At 36.6% G+C, this 17,051-nt stretch overlaps 1 protein-coding gene across 3 annotated transcripts in view; it reads left to right on the top strand.

Annotated features, from left to right (window-relative positions):
• adcy2a (adenylate cyclase 2a) overlaps positions 1 to 17,051 on the top strand; it is a 68,344-nt gene that overhangs the window by 21,368 nt on the left and 29,925 nt on the right. For 2 of the 3 annotated variants that reach the window (XM_059338343.1, XM_059338342.1), the window contains exon 4: positions 6,515 to 6,676. The exons of the other annotated variant lie outside the window; for it this stretch is intronic. In XM_059338343.1, coding sequence (XP_059194326.1) covers positions 6,515 to 6,676 — 162 coding nt within the window. The remainder of the gene's footprint in view (positions 1 to 6,514; positions 6,677 to 17,051) is intronic. 3 annotated transcript variants of the gene reach the window in all.

Here is a 17,051-nt window from a genome sequence, read left to right as displayed (position 1 = left end):
TGATTTCATATTGTCTGTCTAGTTTGGTCTTTGCTTCTAAAAAGTTAAGAGTTAAGTGAAAAGAACCCACTAGATGGCTCTTCAGACTGTTCTTCACCTCACTTCTAAATGATTTAGTTTACTAACTGTTAACACCAACACACCATCACAAGTCTCTCTAATATTGTTGTAGCTGACTTGGAACCCACAGGCAGGTCTCTCATCTCAGACGTTTCATTTACGCTCTCCATAGTATGACTGATTTGCACAATAGCCTCAGCACATATAGCTCACAGCATGTGGCTAAACGCTTGTGAGCGTGCATCAAAATACACAGTGTATTCTGGATGTGTCTACCTGCACTGGACCATCACCCACAGGATCGTTTGGAGGTGCAAAGGCAAGAGCAATGTTGTCTTTGTTGGGCTCAAATATTTTGCGCCGTCCCTGCTGGTTTAAAAAATAACAACAAAAAACACAGAACAGACCATTTTCTCCGGATAGTCAAAATAATATTTCTGTCATGCAGAAGAGATTATTTTGGGGAGCTATTGGTTTATGCAGTCATGTAAACAGCTTAAATTGAAGTGAAAATGGAAATGTCAGAGTGCAGATCTATAAAGATAAGCTCCACTGATTGTGAAAAAGAGACCATTGTTGCAAAGGGCTGTAAGGTTTAGTATGCAGTTATACTATGAAGAATAACAGAAATTAGTGACACAATGCCAGACCAGCAACGGCACTGCCATCCCAGAGAGACATTCATCACAGACTTGAGGTGAAATGGTCACAAAAGCAAGTTGACATCAAGAAGTGGGATCCTGTGTGTTGGCTAATCATTGTGTGCTTTTGCCGAGGGTGAGGACACTTCAGAGGTTACTTTACAAGGGGTTGGCTTGTATAATTAAAGGCTGTAACATCAATACTATTGTTCCACAGAGAAAATAAGGCCTGGCAATTAAAAAAAGCCATTGCAGGTGGTCCACCTTGCAATCCATTCATTTCTTGTGTGCAGGAAACAAAATGTGCTCTTCATGACCCACTTTGTCAGTTTTGATAGAAATTAAAACCATCTTTAAACCTTACAGTGATATATTAACTTAAGAGGCTGTACACTTTCATAATGTGAAAATATGTGAGAAGGATCACTAGAACATTGCACATTTTAATATTTAGTCATCAGTGCTTCACTGTCTGCTAGTGTTCATATACTTTCCAATGAGGTGAATTTTTATATGAATTCAAACATTTCTTTACCTGTCATTCAAACCCATCTATTTTACATTTAACATTAAAAATATTTACCATGTAATTTACGATATTCAACATGAGTCAAGACGTTACTATATAAAGGTCCAGGTTATGTGTTTAGATAACATTCAATTCATGTGGCATGTAGAAAAGTTTTGTTTTTGTGTGTTTTAGAGACACAAAGTAGCTACTACACGTAGTGCTAGATCATGTGTAATTAGGGCCTCGGGGCAATTGCACCGAGCACTGGTCCCATACAGCAATAGCTGTAGGGATTATTCCTCTTGTGGACGCAATTTCGTCCCGCTACTAGTCCTACAACTTAAAGAGTTGCAGGACAAATTATACATCAAATCGTGCGGTTTGATCGGGATTGGTGTGCTATTACTTTTCTCTACAGAATACGAATTTTTCGCGACATAAGTCGCGAAAAACTGCTCAAAATTTTGCATTGAAATGAATGGGACGGCCGACAAAAAATGAGCAAAAAAGAACAATAATTGGAGATTTTTAAACGTCTACTTCTCCGGCATAATTTCACCTAGAGACTCCATTTAAACTTTAAACAGTAGACACAAGTCTTGTGTATCGGTGTATTAATCCACGTTTCGATAGGTCATATCGTTTTTTATCAATCCCTGTTCAATGACCATGATAATTTTTGGAGAAATTCTGAGATTATAATGGGTGTGTATTGCACGGAATGTTCGTGTCAGAGTGTGTGATGTCATCGCTCAGAGTGTAGAGGGAGAGGTAAAACTGTCAAAAAATAAATTTTAAAACTGCGCTCCAGGCTGCAAATTCCACTCTACAGAAATAATTTCTACATAGAAACGTAGGAAAATTTGTCTTCTCACTCACAATCCTCTGGTAAAGCTGTCAGAGTTATAGTTTGGGCGTAGGACGCACAGATGATCCACCAATACGCACCAACAGCCTCATTGGCTCCCATATTAAAAACGCAGGAAGATTTCTGAAAAAGGGAGATGTAACAGTTTTTGTAGATCGCTGTAACAAAGCTATTTTTTTATTTTTCTTAAAAAAAAACATATGTAGACGTTCAGGAAGAACTCAGGACGCTCAAAGTGAAGTCGGATCAATGATAGGTATTATGGTTTTGCCAAAAATGCTTTCTTTTCAAGGCCAGAAATTTCAGTCTGTCCACCTCTGCTGTCACTATGCCGGAACAGGTGTCAGTTAATTCTGTTGATTGCTTTGATCTGATTGATCCTTTGATCTTTGATGTGATTACAGTTACAGATACACACACACACACACACACATGCACGTAAGCTCGGACACTCCTCACACATGCATACAAATGCTTCAAACACAAACACACGCGCGCGCACACACACACACACACAGGTAACTATGTGATGTTAATTACACACACACACACACACACACACACACACATTTTGAGGTTTAAGGGCATAGTTTGAAATCTCTGAAGAATCTCATCATAGTGTACACACACTGGCAGTAGCCCCCGTGGCCCTTTCAGAATTTTCCCAGAGGAAATTTTCTAGTTGTATCTATTATGCAGTATAATAATACCCTAAGCAATTAATCGCTTTGTAGTATATATTATATTTGTAGCAACCATTTTCAACCTTTATTTTAATTAAAAGTTAACCTGCTGCTTGCCAGTTCTCCCTAAGACATGTCGAAAATAGTATATAACTGTAATATTTTGCATCAACTTGACCCGCTCCATAAATAATAATACAATTTTATTCAATGCAGTATTATTGTGTTGGTGTTTGGAATAGAATGGATTGGCATGCTTTATTGGAAAATGTGATGCAATAATAAGTTAATAAGGTTTTTTTTATTGCTGTTACGAGTAGGCCGGATGCAATTTGATCATGAAGATTTGAGCTAACCATAATATCTATAATTGTTGGATTCACAAAATGGCAATTAGGTGCAAAATGATCTGCTGTGTTTATAAAGTATCGATCTGAGCACAAGGGTCCAATGTCTGGTAAAAAACATGAAAAAAAAGAGCTTTGCTGTCTAGACCGTACTGCTGTTGGTCAAGTTTTACTGTTTTAGTTCATAACAGACTTTATTTGGTGTCTACAAAGTAAGGTGGTGACAGAGAGAGGACTCTTAACATGTCACTTGATTTATATCTCAAAGTCTCACCTGTGAATGCAGCAGTCTGTTTAACAGCTTTCAGGAAAGCTGGATGCTGGAGTTGTTGCTTCCATCCAGCTCTTTTATGCCTCTGTGCCGCTGACAGCTGTGGCTGGAGGTCAATGTGTCAATGTTCAATGTCACTGTGACCTCACAAAATACATTTTAAGCCATCACTTAACTTTTTGATGCAAATGTCTAATAGGATAAAATAGTGAAGTGATGACATTTTCTTCAACAGGTCAAAGGTCAACTTCACTGTGACATCATAATCTGCAAAAACACTTTCCTGGCCATAATACCATAACTCAGGCATAGAAAGGTGGACTGTGGTGATTGTGTAGATTTTTTGAGCTGAGTTGAAGATGTGCATCTATGTTTTAGATTTTGTAGCTTCTTTGCAACAACATCCATATTTGAAGCATTGTCTACTGTAATGGGTGCATATGAGTCTGGACAGACATGGATGTAAACGGCAAAATGATGGGCTTATAGAGGCATACTACATAAAGATCAAAATGTCGAGAAGACATATTGAGGAAAATCAGGTTGTAGCTTGTAGTCTAACTGCAAGGTGGCAATTACATTTCATTTGATTATTCACTTAAAATGTTTTGATTAAAGTAGAATTGGTCATTCAAGAAATAGCCCAGTGCAAAGTGTTAGTGAGTTTCTGGTCAAACGAGAGAGAGGAGGATGATGTATGCACTCATAGCAGACAGGTGCAGAAAAAATTGTAAACTTGTCAAGAAATAGACACCCAATGCCCCCCTGTAGATTGTAGATGTAGATTGATGTTGTTATAACAAAGTGCTTAACTCAACTAAATGTGAAGCAATAATATTTGGTGCATAATTGATATCAAAACAATTGATATGGTGGCATTTTCAGATGAATGGTTGGTTCCATCTTCCACATCAAGCTAAGCTACACTTGGAATATTTTTAAGTAATTTCAAAAGTAATTGCTTTTTTTGAATGGCCTTCTGTAGTTGATTCATTTGAAAACATAAAAGATGGCCCAACTGAAGGTATGAGGATCTTACAAAATCTTTATGGAAAGGGTTTCTTTTGGTTCTGATTCCTTTCTCATCCCCCTGGTGCACTAAATTACTGCTGGGTTGCAGCTGTTCTCCAGTGGCAGTCATGCAGGGAATTATGGTTAGAGTGATATATCAGGTTGTCAGTGTATCAAGGTGCTACTGGCATTTTGTGAAAAAAATCATACTATACTGGCCAGTGAGTGACATCCACCTTCATTATGATGGATGGGATACAGCTTGAATGATGCCATCTGTAAAGTGAACAATGATCAATAGAACATTGATTTTATACTTTGATTTTTTGTTTTTAAATTCTACTTGACTTATACACAAAGATTATTAACACTTTGTGATTCGGAGGATTATACTTTTTTTTGCTTTATATTATTGTCAAGATTCACAAGCAGTAGTTAAAAGTTTAAAATGTTTTTATTTAGATATAATGAAAACATTCTTCTGGACATGGTACAACTTTTTAAAGCTATGTTACAAACTAGATCTGTAAGTATATAACTTTGGAATATCATTGTTCTATTTTCATTGTAAGGAGTTTTGTTTTAACATGCCTACCATTGTTTTACCATTTGATAACATAGTTTAGTTTACATAGATGACCATGACTTGGCTATTTAGTAAATATGTCGTACTTTTATCTGCAGTGAAGATTACTCATTTGAGCACAACGTTAACTCAAACATAAATAAAGAATTGTCTTAAAGGTAACAGATGATCCGGTAACGCTTTATATTAAGGTCCTTGTAATAACCATTAATTAACAAATAATAAGGCCCTTGTAAGTCCTTACAAGATGCTTATTAACATTATTGTGTGTTTATAAGCTTATATAAGTGTTAATAATGGCATTACAAACACCCATTACCCACCCACTATGTCTTTGCCATGCCTTTATTAGTCTTATTTTGTTTGCTTATTGATATTAAAATATACTTTATTGCTCATCTATTATAAGTTAACTATAAGTTAACTATGCTTTTCGCAACTACCGGATCTAAATCGAGAACAATGCCTTATTACTTGTTAATTAATGGTTATTAAGGACCTTATTATAAAGCGTTACCGATGATCCTTTTATTTTTGCTGCTATTGACATTCACTGCCATGGTTAGCCATTAAGAAACTAGCCATGCAAAACTGCATGTTAGTCACCCAAGCTTACACTGTGGAGGTACTGTTTCTCAGAGTCTCTCCCTCTCTCTTGCTTTCCTTTTCCTCTTTCCATCTCACCGCCTCCCCACACTCTAAGCTTGCTTTCCAACTGCCCCTGCAAATAACCCAAGAAAGGTTAACTGGCACCTGGCTGCAGCCTGTGAGAACACTATCCTCTTTCTATCCATTCATGACAGCAGATGAGCTGCTTTAACTCTGCAGTAGAAGGCGTATTTAAGAAGTGTGTATGTATTTGTATGTGTGTGGAGCTTTGGTAAAAAGGGAAACACGACATGTAACATTAGGTGTCAGTCTGAAGTATGAGAGCTGATTGTCCCCTTTTCTGCTTTTTGCAATCAAGGCACCTTATGTAAAGCTGAATGCTAAAACATGTTACAATGAATCAACTGTTGTGCACAACACTGTAATATGTTAAATGACAAAAATATAGGTTCCTTTTTGTAAAATAGTCATGAAGACATCCTCGAACTGGCCTCATTTTTACAATTTTTTTTAAATGTTGTTATGCTACAGATGTTGCTGTACATACAGAACATAAACCTGTAAGGATGCCCTGAGGTCATGGTTTGATATAATTCAGATTAGTGAGTTCAAAATAAGATTTTCTCACGACAAATTATGAATGAAAAAGATTCCTTTGTCGCAGGTTGCTCGGCTGCGATGCTGGAGCTGGAGCTGCTGTTTAAAATAGAGTACTGCAATTTTTTTTTTTTATTTGACCATTTTGAATTTTTCTATTTTATAGTATTGTTACATCCCTAGCAAGCAGTGTTGGTGGTGATCATGCTCTTTCTTTCCCCACCGGCCTGCAAACACCATATGTATAATCCCCATATGTATTTTCTTTTCTTGTACCATCCATTTCTCTTACTCTCTTAATCATTCTCTCTTTGCCGCTTTCCTCTGCAGGTGTCATTCTTCCTGTTCATTGTGTTTGTGGTTTACACCATGCTGCCGTTCTCTATGCGGGACGCCGTCATCGCCAGCGTCCTGACCTCCGTCTCTCACACCATTGTGTTGAGTGTCTCCCTGTCCACCACAGCTGATCACATGGAACCAGTAGAGTGGCAGGTAAGGTGATCAAACATAAGTCTGGGTTAAGACGCAGAAGACACACTAACGGACAATAGAAAAGACACTTTTCAAAAAATATACACAAACCACTGTGTGCTTGAACTTAACACAATCTCTTTATTCATTAGTGGCTTGATTATTGTATGATTGGGTGTCAAAACAGAAATATATTTACTTTAGTGCCAAGAGTTAGATGAGAAGATTAATTCTACTCAAGTCTGAACATTAAATAAGCAGCTGGAGCAGTAACAATTTGCCATTATATGGGGGTTTATGTGCTGGACTATTTCCTGGCCAGGATCAGCAGCTTCCTTGAGTTTGAGTTGTTCTTTGTTTCACACACAGTAACATTCAAGGGACCTGTATTATCATTTACTAGTGTTTCACATTTGAGAAACAATTGATAATGACTGTTTGAAGACTACTTTTAGATATTTTTAAACTGGGTTTCATTTTTCCAAGTTTTTGCTCTATTTCCACAATAAGCTGTGCTTTAAATGCTGTCACTTTGCTGTAGTTTGTTTGTTGTGTTCTATTATCCAGATTGAATCCTAATGGAATTGTTTTCCTACCCAGACATTTAATGTTCCCTATTCTGCTCATTTCTGGTCATTTTAATCATACAGTCTGTATTTTTAGCAAACAAACAAATGTGACCTTTAAACTAAAACTGATTTAGCATAGCAGATGAGCGATAGAAATTCTAATGTGTTTTTTATACTTTATTAAAAGGTCACCCTATTTCCAGCAGTCTTGCAGTTTCAAGCGCAAAATTATCAGGCAGTTGGCATACACTTGGAAAGATAAAGAAATAACAATACCAGGAATTATCACCAATTATCTGGCTAATGCAGACTTTAATTAATTTGAGCTCAGTCAAAGCTCATTCCAAAAGTCGATGATTGCCAATACACCTACAGCTAATTCCAACTAATTCATAAAGGCAACAACATTAGTTTAACAAGCATATCACAGTAATCACACCTCAAGTAAACGTTTCAGAGCCACAAAGGACATTTATAGCATACACCTTTTCTCTGTGTGTTACTGTTTACCAGCCCTTTCTCAATCACAGTCTACTGAACTGTTTTTACACAATGAAGAACTAATCATGATTTGTTATACATCTTATTGGTACCATTTTCTATCATGCAGTGTGCCATGCTAGGCTTCACTTTAGGATAGATACTCTTTGTTCAGCAGTCAGTTGAGCTGATTGAGAGAGCTTTTAAAGCTTCTCTCTGAAAAACCTGCCTCGCAGGATCTTTTATAGCATAGTACTCAAAAGACATACTGTCCTTCAGATAATAAGAAAACATCTCTTGTGGTCCATAGACATAATGCAGATTATGACAATAAATACAAAGTGCTTGTGCAACTAGAGCTCTATCCTAGTACTTAATTGTGATCCTTTTTCCTCTATCTTCATGTTCCCTACTCTTAAACCTTTACAAATATTCTCTCTTGTCTCTGTGAACCCTGCCGTGTTGGCCTGTTATTTGGTCTACTTTTCTTTCGTGTGTAACTGTAGCATGGGCATACTGACATCTGGGCAGCCTGGAGCTGTGTGCGACATGGCCACTATCTGCCAGCTCCTCTTATGCATCAGGTCAGTTTGCCTGTCAGCACAATTTCATTTGAAAATTTGCCAGAGAGGAGTGTCCTTTAAAAGAACTCCCTTGAAAAAAATAATGAATAGAATCAGTAAAGAGTGAAAGGTTAAAAAGGATGTTTGGTTGTATGAATTACTTTCTACTTGAATTAAAGAGCAATGCACTACACATGCTTTTTCCATTGTTTAAATCTTACAAAATCAAAAACGTTCATTAATTTATTTTTATTATTTCTGTACCATGAATTTGAGAGAGAATACTGAGTTTGAGTTTATTTATTTAAAACAGGGACAATACATATTAATTAACATATACATGTAAATATGCAAGATTATAGGCAACAGCTAATTTCCATCTTTAGTCCCTTTGGCAGGTTGATGTTGATACCATAACAATAAAATCAATAAAACATCGATAACAACAAGTTGGCAGTTGGCCTTCATGGCCAGAATGAGCCGGAGGAGAGAAAACGTGTCCTTGAGCACAATAGAACAGAAAAGAAAAAGAGAAGCAAGAACAATGAAAAGTATAGTGGATCATGGAACATACAGGCCAAGGGTCAGGGGACCAAACGTATTTCACTAGTGTTAAACGCTATGTTTATTATATCAAAGGGTTGATTAAAGTGCAGAGTGCTTAAGTGTTAAAAGTGTTAGGTGCGTAATTATATTGCAGATTGCCCGAATTTACAGTAAATATAAAGTGCTATTTTAAATGCACAATAATCAATACACATTACATTTATTAAATACCAGCAATGGTAATTTTATGATATTGGGAGTACCCATTTTTAAGAATATAAAGTGCATCTTGCCTTGCACGTAGCCCTAATACCTAAAAAGTAAATAAATATATAATAAATAGCGAAGATATTAATGGATAAAATTAGACTAATTGACCAGTAGTGTTGTCAATGAATACCGAATAACAAAAATACATCAAACACTAGGAAAGCATAATAGACAAAAGCTACTAAGACTGGATGGTAGGAAGGAAAGTTTCTCATGGCAAAAACATTATACTGAATCGACTCTTGTCTTGCTTGTTCCCGTCTAGTGCTCCTAGGTAGAAATAAATAAATATATAAATAGAATGTTAGCATGCATGTTTCTTTTACATGTGAGAGATAACTATGACAGCAACATTAGAAAAGCATTCCTGACATTTTGTACAGTCTGTTTGTGTCGTGTTACAAAGGCATTGTTGGAAGGAGACAGATTGCTGCTCAATCGGCAGCAAGATAGCATGCCGGGCTAGACGTGACATGCCAAGGAAAGAATTGCCCACTAGTAAACACAGACTCCGCCAGATCCTGGCTGCTCTATGTTTCCTTATCCACATTTTATTTGTTGTCGGTGACAGTCATGTTGTTTTCTATCAGTTTGCGCTCTCTGCTTAGGACAAAGTCTGTATTTTTGTTATGATGACGACAGGGCATAATGTATTCAAGTGTGTTCATATTTCATGTATCAGCATGAAAAGAGCATTTTTCAAATCAACTATATAAGTTAGTTTGTTTTTTTTCTTAGTTTGAATAGTTTGAAGCCATCTGGCACAAAACCAGGCCCCTTTTGTAGGAAGAGGAAAACAGTTCCCTGTGTCCCTATATTCTGTGTGTCATGGAAATAAGATCCTGAGTGGCTTCTTCTCCTTTCAGGGGAGTTTTGGACCTAATATCCTGATGCTTACTCACGTAAACACTTGTAATAGTGGTGTGTTTGTTGTTATAAAATAATGACATTTCCCAATAGCAGCTGGGAAGATCAAATGAAAGGCATGCAGGCAAGGTTCTTGATGGATTTAGATTAATCTGTACCCACAGGGCTTGGAATAAAGTTTTCGTACATATTAATGAACGGAAATAAACCATTTTACTGGTATCCACAAACCACATTGCAAGCTGTTATTTGTTATGTTTTCAAAAACTAATTAGTAACTTTATCTGCGTTTGGACAGATGAAAATCAGTCAGACAAGCAGTCAACAATTCAAAAATGTTGACTATCTTATAATAGATTAATACAATTTCCAATGCAAAAACAATTTAATTTAATTTAAAACAAAACATGTGAGCACTACTGATTATCCAGTAATCAATATTGATGTTGCTTTAGTAGTTTAGAATAGTTAGCTGGCAGTGTTTATCTACATATCATAATACATTTAAATTTTTGGAATAGATACAAAGTATATTGGCGAAAGGGCCCTTCAGACAGATGCAGTAACATTTAACATTTAATTTTGCTGCTGCCAGGTTTGCTTGTAGCTTTGCTCATTGAAATTATTAATAATTTGTTTTCTGCATTCTGTGTTGTATCTTTTATAAATCTCTTTCACATCTTGAAAACATGAACTAATGTCACTGTTATTAGAAACCAAGTTTGGATATCCAAATTCATACTGTATGCTTTATCCCAGTTATTCTGACATTGTGGCCTTTGTGCTGTGATACTTTCACAGTGGTGAAAGGTGAAAAGCTGTCATACAAAATGTACTCAATAGACATTGACATAAATATATTACTATGCAAGTGTTTTGCATAAATCGGAGATAAATCTACCTTCGAGGAAATGGACATAAATGTTCATTATTAAATTATCTTTCTAAAACTTCAACTCTGATATCTCTGTTTGGCTTGGACACATATGACACAGTAATACTCCAGACAAATGAACTGCTAATGTACAAAGGCATCTACCACTAATCATTTTATGTAGCCTGATTTGATCTACTCCCTGAGATTAGACCTTCAGTTTCCATTCTGTTGTAGGCCAAATTTGATCAGAAGCCATTTTCTTTGTGTGTTGACATGAAGCCGTGTATTTCTGATAAGTGGGTTGCTTTGGCTTAGTGAGATACAGCGCATAGAAAAAACTCTTTACGAACAAGGAAACATCTTAATTCTTGTAACTTATAACATGTACAGTGAGGCTGAGGCACAGCATGAGACAACATAAATGTCTTTACCGTCAGAAACCTTTGTCATATTGTTTCAACTACTAGCCATTCTGTTAATATCAACTGCTGTATCAGGTCACTGTAAGCACTGTTGCAAAACGATGAGCAGGACTGCTTCATGGTAATATTGTATCTTTTGTGATTTTTTTTTTTTCATCAATCAAATGAAGTACCTTGTCAATTATTTAATCTGCTCAATTAGCCATTTACAGCTTCTCAGTTATTATTCCAGAAAATTAACTATATTGTAATATGTCTCAATATTACAATTGAAATTACATTTATTGTCAGAGAGGTTTTTTTTATCCACCTTTTGCACAATACATGCGTTTCTGTCTATGTGTGCCTATTATATATTTGTGCTTTGTGCAGAGTACATAATACATTTTTTCTTCTGTTTCTCAGGCAATATGCCTGTGTCAGTTCATCGCTTTGTGTCAGGACAGGCTGAGGCTTACATGGTCCTTTGTAGATATGAGCAGTGAGATTGGGTGACAGAACGCTCTAAGGCTTATGTGTCAGAGGGTAACAGTGGACTGCAGCTATGAAAACCTCTCCAGCTTTAAATGTAGCATTTGGCAAGGTGAGGATGATGGATTTATAGCACTGCAACTAGCTGTTCAATCAGATGGCAAATTAGCTGACATGCATTTTGACTTTATTACACTATTGGACCATAATTACCTCTGGTTGGACACTTAATGTATTACAGTGCTGGCTCATCAGAGTCGACCCAAAACTTCCTGAAACAATTTATGAGACATAATTGAACATGGGAATGACGATCATATACTTTGATCATAAGGTTCTAAGACCTTGTAAAACATTTGAATAGATGCACAATCAAAACACATTTGTGACAGATTTATGAATAGAGGAACCTCTACCCCCCCACCCCGACCCCCACCCCCAAAAAAACCCACTAAACTATTCACATCTGCCACAGAAAGACCCCAGATGGTTTTATCTTAATACTTCTAGTTATCCTATGAGTTGTTCGTGTAAACATGCTACATTCAGCCTTTAACTGTTTCAGTACTGATTACATGGCTAACATTTGACAGTCTGACACAAGACTGTTCTTGTGTCAGTCAGATTTAGAGTTATCTTAAACCATGCCAATGGTAACAAAAAAAACCTGTCTGCTTACTTGGCTAAAAGGGGATAACTGCTGAATAAATCCCTTGTGGACATATAATGTAACATTGTTGCTCAAGTACATAGTAAAGGCTCTTTAAAGGAAGGCTTTGACATTTTAGAAAATTCGTTTTTTTTTTTCTTTTGCTTTCTTGCCAAGAGTTACAAAAGAAAATCCACCATATGCCAGTACAGTAAATGTGAAGCTTGTGCCAGCAGTCAGTGTCTCTGCCGGTTGCCTGGCAACCTCACGTTGACAACAACGACTTCAGGAGCTGAATGTGCCCGTCCAGGAAACGCACAAACCCCTGTAAAACCACAACACATATCATTTGTACACCTTAGGTGTTGAGCAGATGACAAGCTTTTTACCCGTTTCCAGTCTTCATGCTGAACTCACATCTTACCATGTCAACGTGTGAGTGTTTTCAGTATCCTCGTCTATTCTCCGCAACAACATGAATCCGTGTGTTTCCTAAAATGTCAAAGTATATGCTAGGAAGCCCACACATACAGGCACACATGCTCATATTCAGGGTGCTTTTGATTTTAAATTAACTTTAATTTCAGATAATTTAGATATGTCTCACTCAGTCTGCAATTTGTAGAGAAAAGACTGTTCTAGCAGGGATTTGTAAATGTCAGACATTAAATGTCCACACTGGCGCATTGCTCTTGTGTGCATACAAACTGCCTAGGGGGTAATATCTGCGAGGGAACCATGCTGACATCTCCACTTTGTCAAGTCCATTAAACTTTACAGTGCTGGCTCATTGGAGTCTCAATGAACCAGCTCATTTACTGATGAGGTGAAAGCCCCCTGTTGGGTCCAGATTGATGTGCATGTAATATTGATGTATATTTAATTCCATTTTTCCTTGCATGGAGTTAATAAAACAGTGACGTTTGGTTACATTATTATATTTTCCTAAAATTTATTACATATACAGCAGTTCAATGCTCATTAAGGATAAAACACTATATTTTCTAACAAAGGTCCCTCACTTATTTTCAAGTCGACTACTTTTTTTTAGGAATATGCGTAAGTTTTAGGAATATTCTGATTTTATTCAAACTGAGAAACACATTGCTGTGGTTAGTATCAGAAAAATTATGAAAATTTGCTGTGCTTGTATACCACAGCCTCCCTTCTCTGACACAAAACAACCTTTACTTGCATTCTTTGTTTATTGTCGAATGTTTATTGTCGAGTGTTAAATTACCAAACATTCATCAAGGCACTCAAACTCTATTTAGGAATCATCTGTTAGAATTTCCCACAGACTCAGCGGTTGCATAATACACATATTACCTGTTTGAGGGGAAGTTGAAATTCATTTAAATCCAAATGAAAGTTTTTTGCGTTTGTGGGCTGACATTTAACTCTAATTAGTTTCTTATTTCCCCTCTTTTTTTATATGGCAATTGAGCTTGAAGCAATGAAAGATGACCTGCTTTCATTTTATGCTATTCATGATTCAGTCTCCCACTGCACTTCTCTCTGGAGAATTGTTGAGAAGTTGTTGTTTTTTTTCCACAATATTTTTATTGAATTTTACACATTTATAGACAGCAGTGGAACATGATCACCAAGTTACATTTCTCATAAAAAAAGATACATCACATTTCACATATTCCACATAACACAAGTAAATTGACAAACAAAACCAGACAAAACAAAACAAAAGAGAAAGAAAAAAAAACGACAGACAGTTGTTGAGACATTTATTTTTTGTTGAAAAGAGTCAGTTGTCCTTTTGGTAAATTCAGTTGAAGGGATCATGAAAGCATGTCTGGAGGATGGTTGCTGTACACAGATTATTCAGCAAAAGTCACCATTATGGTGATCTTTGATAATTGTCTTGCTTTACACATGTCATGTTAGTGTAATGACAGCCATAACAGCCCACGTAGGGCTAAGCCCTCTGGTTTAGATATTCCCAGAATTCACCAGTGGGGCTCAAAGCCCTTTAGAGGCCATCCTCACCTAACCTGGCTGTTATCTGTAATTGGGTACCAGTGAGGTACGGATGATTCACACAGCTGACCTTTGAGATGGCTTGGATCGCTGTCAGTGTCTTGTCTAACAGATGTCAGCTAATAGAGTAGCACCCAGGTCGAACTGAACCTAATCAGTTGAACAGCTAAAAAAACTTTATACATAGAGTGTGTGATTCGATAAACCACTGGATGAGTTTGTTGTGTTCATGTTTTTGCAGCATGTTGTAAAAATAACCACCTCCAGTTTTTTGCTGCCTAAAAGAAGAAAAACTCCAGTAGAGAAATGCCACCCATTCATTCTTGCATCTAGTGTCAAGTATGGTCACTGATCGGAAATCTTTTCTGACAACAGGTAGCAGCAGTCAAACTTTAATGAGAAGCAGCTTCTTAAAAGCAGTGAGTAAGCTGTCAGTCTACACCTCCATCTCCATCAGCCACAGGGAAGAAGTTATTGAAATGTAATATTGCATTTACATTTTAAAGACCACAAAAAAAACAAGTACATCTAGTTGCTATTTTAGGTTGTCAAGTGCAACTAATTTTTAATTGACAGACTCACAAAGAGAGAATGAATGAGTAGCTGAATGGATTTTCAATTAAACATGAGGTTGCTTCAAAGGTTATTTAAAATGAGATTATAAAATATTGCACAATATGTGGGCCGCTGAAAACCCTTTTTAAGCAGCTTACAAAGCCCCAGTCCATCTTCTTGTGCATGTTTTCTGTCATTCAGTGTACTTGTCTGAACCCTATGCTCTGAATACTATTCTGTAGCACAAAGTTCAGACTGTTTTGTCAGACTTTCTATGGAAAATAAACACGAAATAAGCCAGGCTTGTAAATGCAATGCCTTTAATTTAAGGAAAATACGTTTCAGTGTTTGGAAATGTGCACAGAGGTGATAATGAATTCAGTGGACAGCAAGAGGAACACCTGTCCCAAATACAGTGAATAGATGATAGAAAATAAACCCAGCCAGCAGACCTCACAAGCACATGGCCTCTGCCCCTGATGTTTGCTTTTGTCAAATATAAAGGAAAGGCGGGTATATCTGACATATATTGGAACAAGGATTGTGTTTGAACATACAAATCTGATCCTGTTTTCAGGATTTCAGTAGAATTGGTTTGTATTATTGGTTGTTCATTGTTTTTTTAGATGTTATGAAACTGCTAATGAACTGTGCGGATGAGTAGTCATTATATTGTTATTCAAGATTGTGCACTTGTCCTTGTCTGGCTTGCAGCTCTAGAATGTTATTATAGACTAATTAGTTTTACAGTGTAAAAAGATTCAATGATGTAGTTTTTCTGTTTTTAAAAAGTTTGATATAAATCTTATAACTAGCCTGATAGGAGTACATAGACTGCATAAACTAAACAATTCCCATAAACTTTTGTGAGCTATCAAATACATAACGGGGGCAGATTTATACTTTTGTTTTTTTGCTCTTTTTACTGTAATAAACTGTTGTGCAAAAGGTCACAGGCCTATTCTACCGGTGCTGTGATGTAAACTTCACACCTCAGAAAAGACATTGAGTAAATTGCCAATGGTCAGTGTGACAAGGAGGTCACTATTATGGTGGAGAAAAAGACAGACTGGAAAATATTCATTTTTTAAGATGTGATAGAAGAGAACCATTAAATTGTCCAATTTTTAAATTGAAAAATATTGAGCTCAAGGTTGTTATGGCCCCTGGGTCTTTATATACCTTCAACTGTCATCACTGGGCCACATTCTATCTTAATAGTTACCCTAATGGAGCGTCCTGTGTAGTGCTGCCATGACGGATGCATGAAATGTAAATGAAAGTAAAGCACTGTTTTGAAAAGATAAACAGAATAGACTGCACTTCACTATACCCACAGAGTGCAAATTGTGATCTGTGTGAAGAGCAATTATGAGTAAGAAATTATCCTTGTGTCATATTTAATACAACGGTTTGTTGTTTTGTATTCTCTATTATGGTGCAATATTGACTAAAAAAAGGAACATTATAGATTATTAGTTCCACACATGGAGGGAAACACAATTCCTTTTACCTTCATAATTATCCTTGGACATCAGCTTTTTCCATTTATCCATCTCCTGTAGTAAATTGAATATACAATACAGCATGACTTCTTTGTCAGCATCACGTACAGTATGTGCCACGAATACATTATTGACTCTTTGTATCTGTCGAACAAAGAGACAGGCCTGACAGTGTGAGTACAAAGCTGAAAATATACATCAGTCCTTGTGGCCCTGGGAGACTGTGATGCTATGCACAATGCAGAAAACAAAATTGTTGAATGAATGAAAAATTTAGACATCTTTGCCAATATTCAGGATCCTTCAAACTAGTGGGAAAATGCTAAGTTAGGCCTGAGGGGGGTGTCGGAGTAAATGCCAAGGCAGAGAGATCAAAGGAAGTGTTCTCCCTCTCTAAAGTTTTGATCTTTGGACATACGGAGCTGAGGTTTACGTTGCCAGATTTTGCTTTCACCTCTCTGATACAGGGTGCACAAATAGATGAGTGAGCAGAAAGTATATACAAGAGAGTATTTGTATGTAATGTAGTTGCCAACATTACCATGATAGCATTTTATGTGAGTGTTAAAGGCATAAGTCAGATTTTTTGAAGAATGAGCTACTTATCCATAGTCAGTGAATTACCTA

Source organism: Centropristis striata, chromosome 8 (genome assembly GCF_030273125.1).
Source record: "Centropristis striata isolate RG_2023a ecotype Rhode Island chromosome 8, C.striata_1.0, whole genome shotgun sequence".
NCBI classification, from domain to species: Eukaryota; Metazoa; Chordata; class Actinopteri; order Perciformes; family Serranidae; genus Centropristis; species Centropristis striata.
The sequence above is the reverse complement of the archived record's forward strand: the minus strand, read 5'-3'. Positions and strand labels throughout refer to the sequence as shown.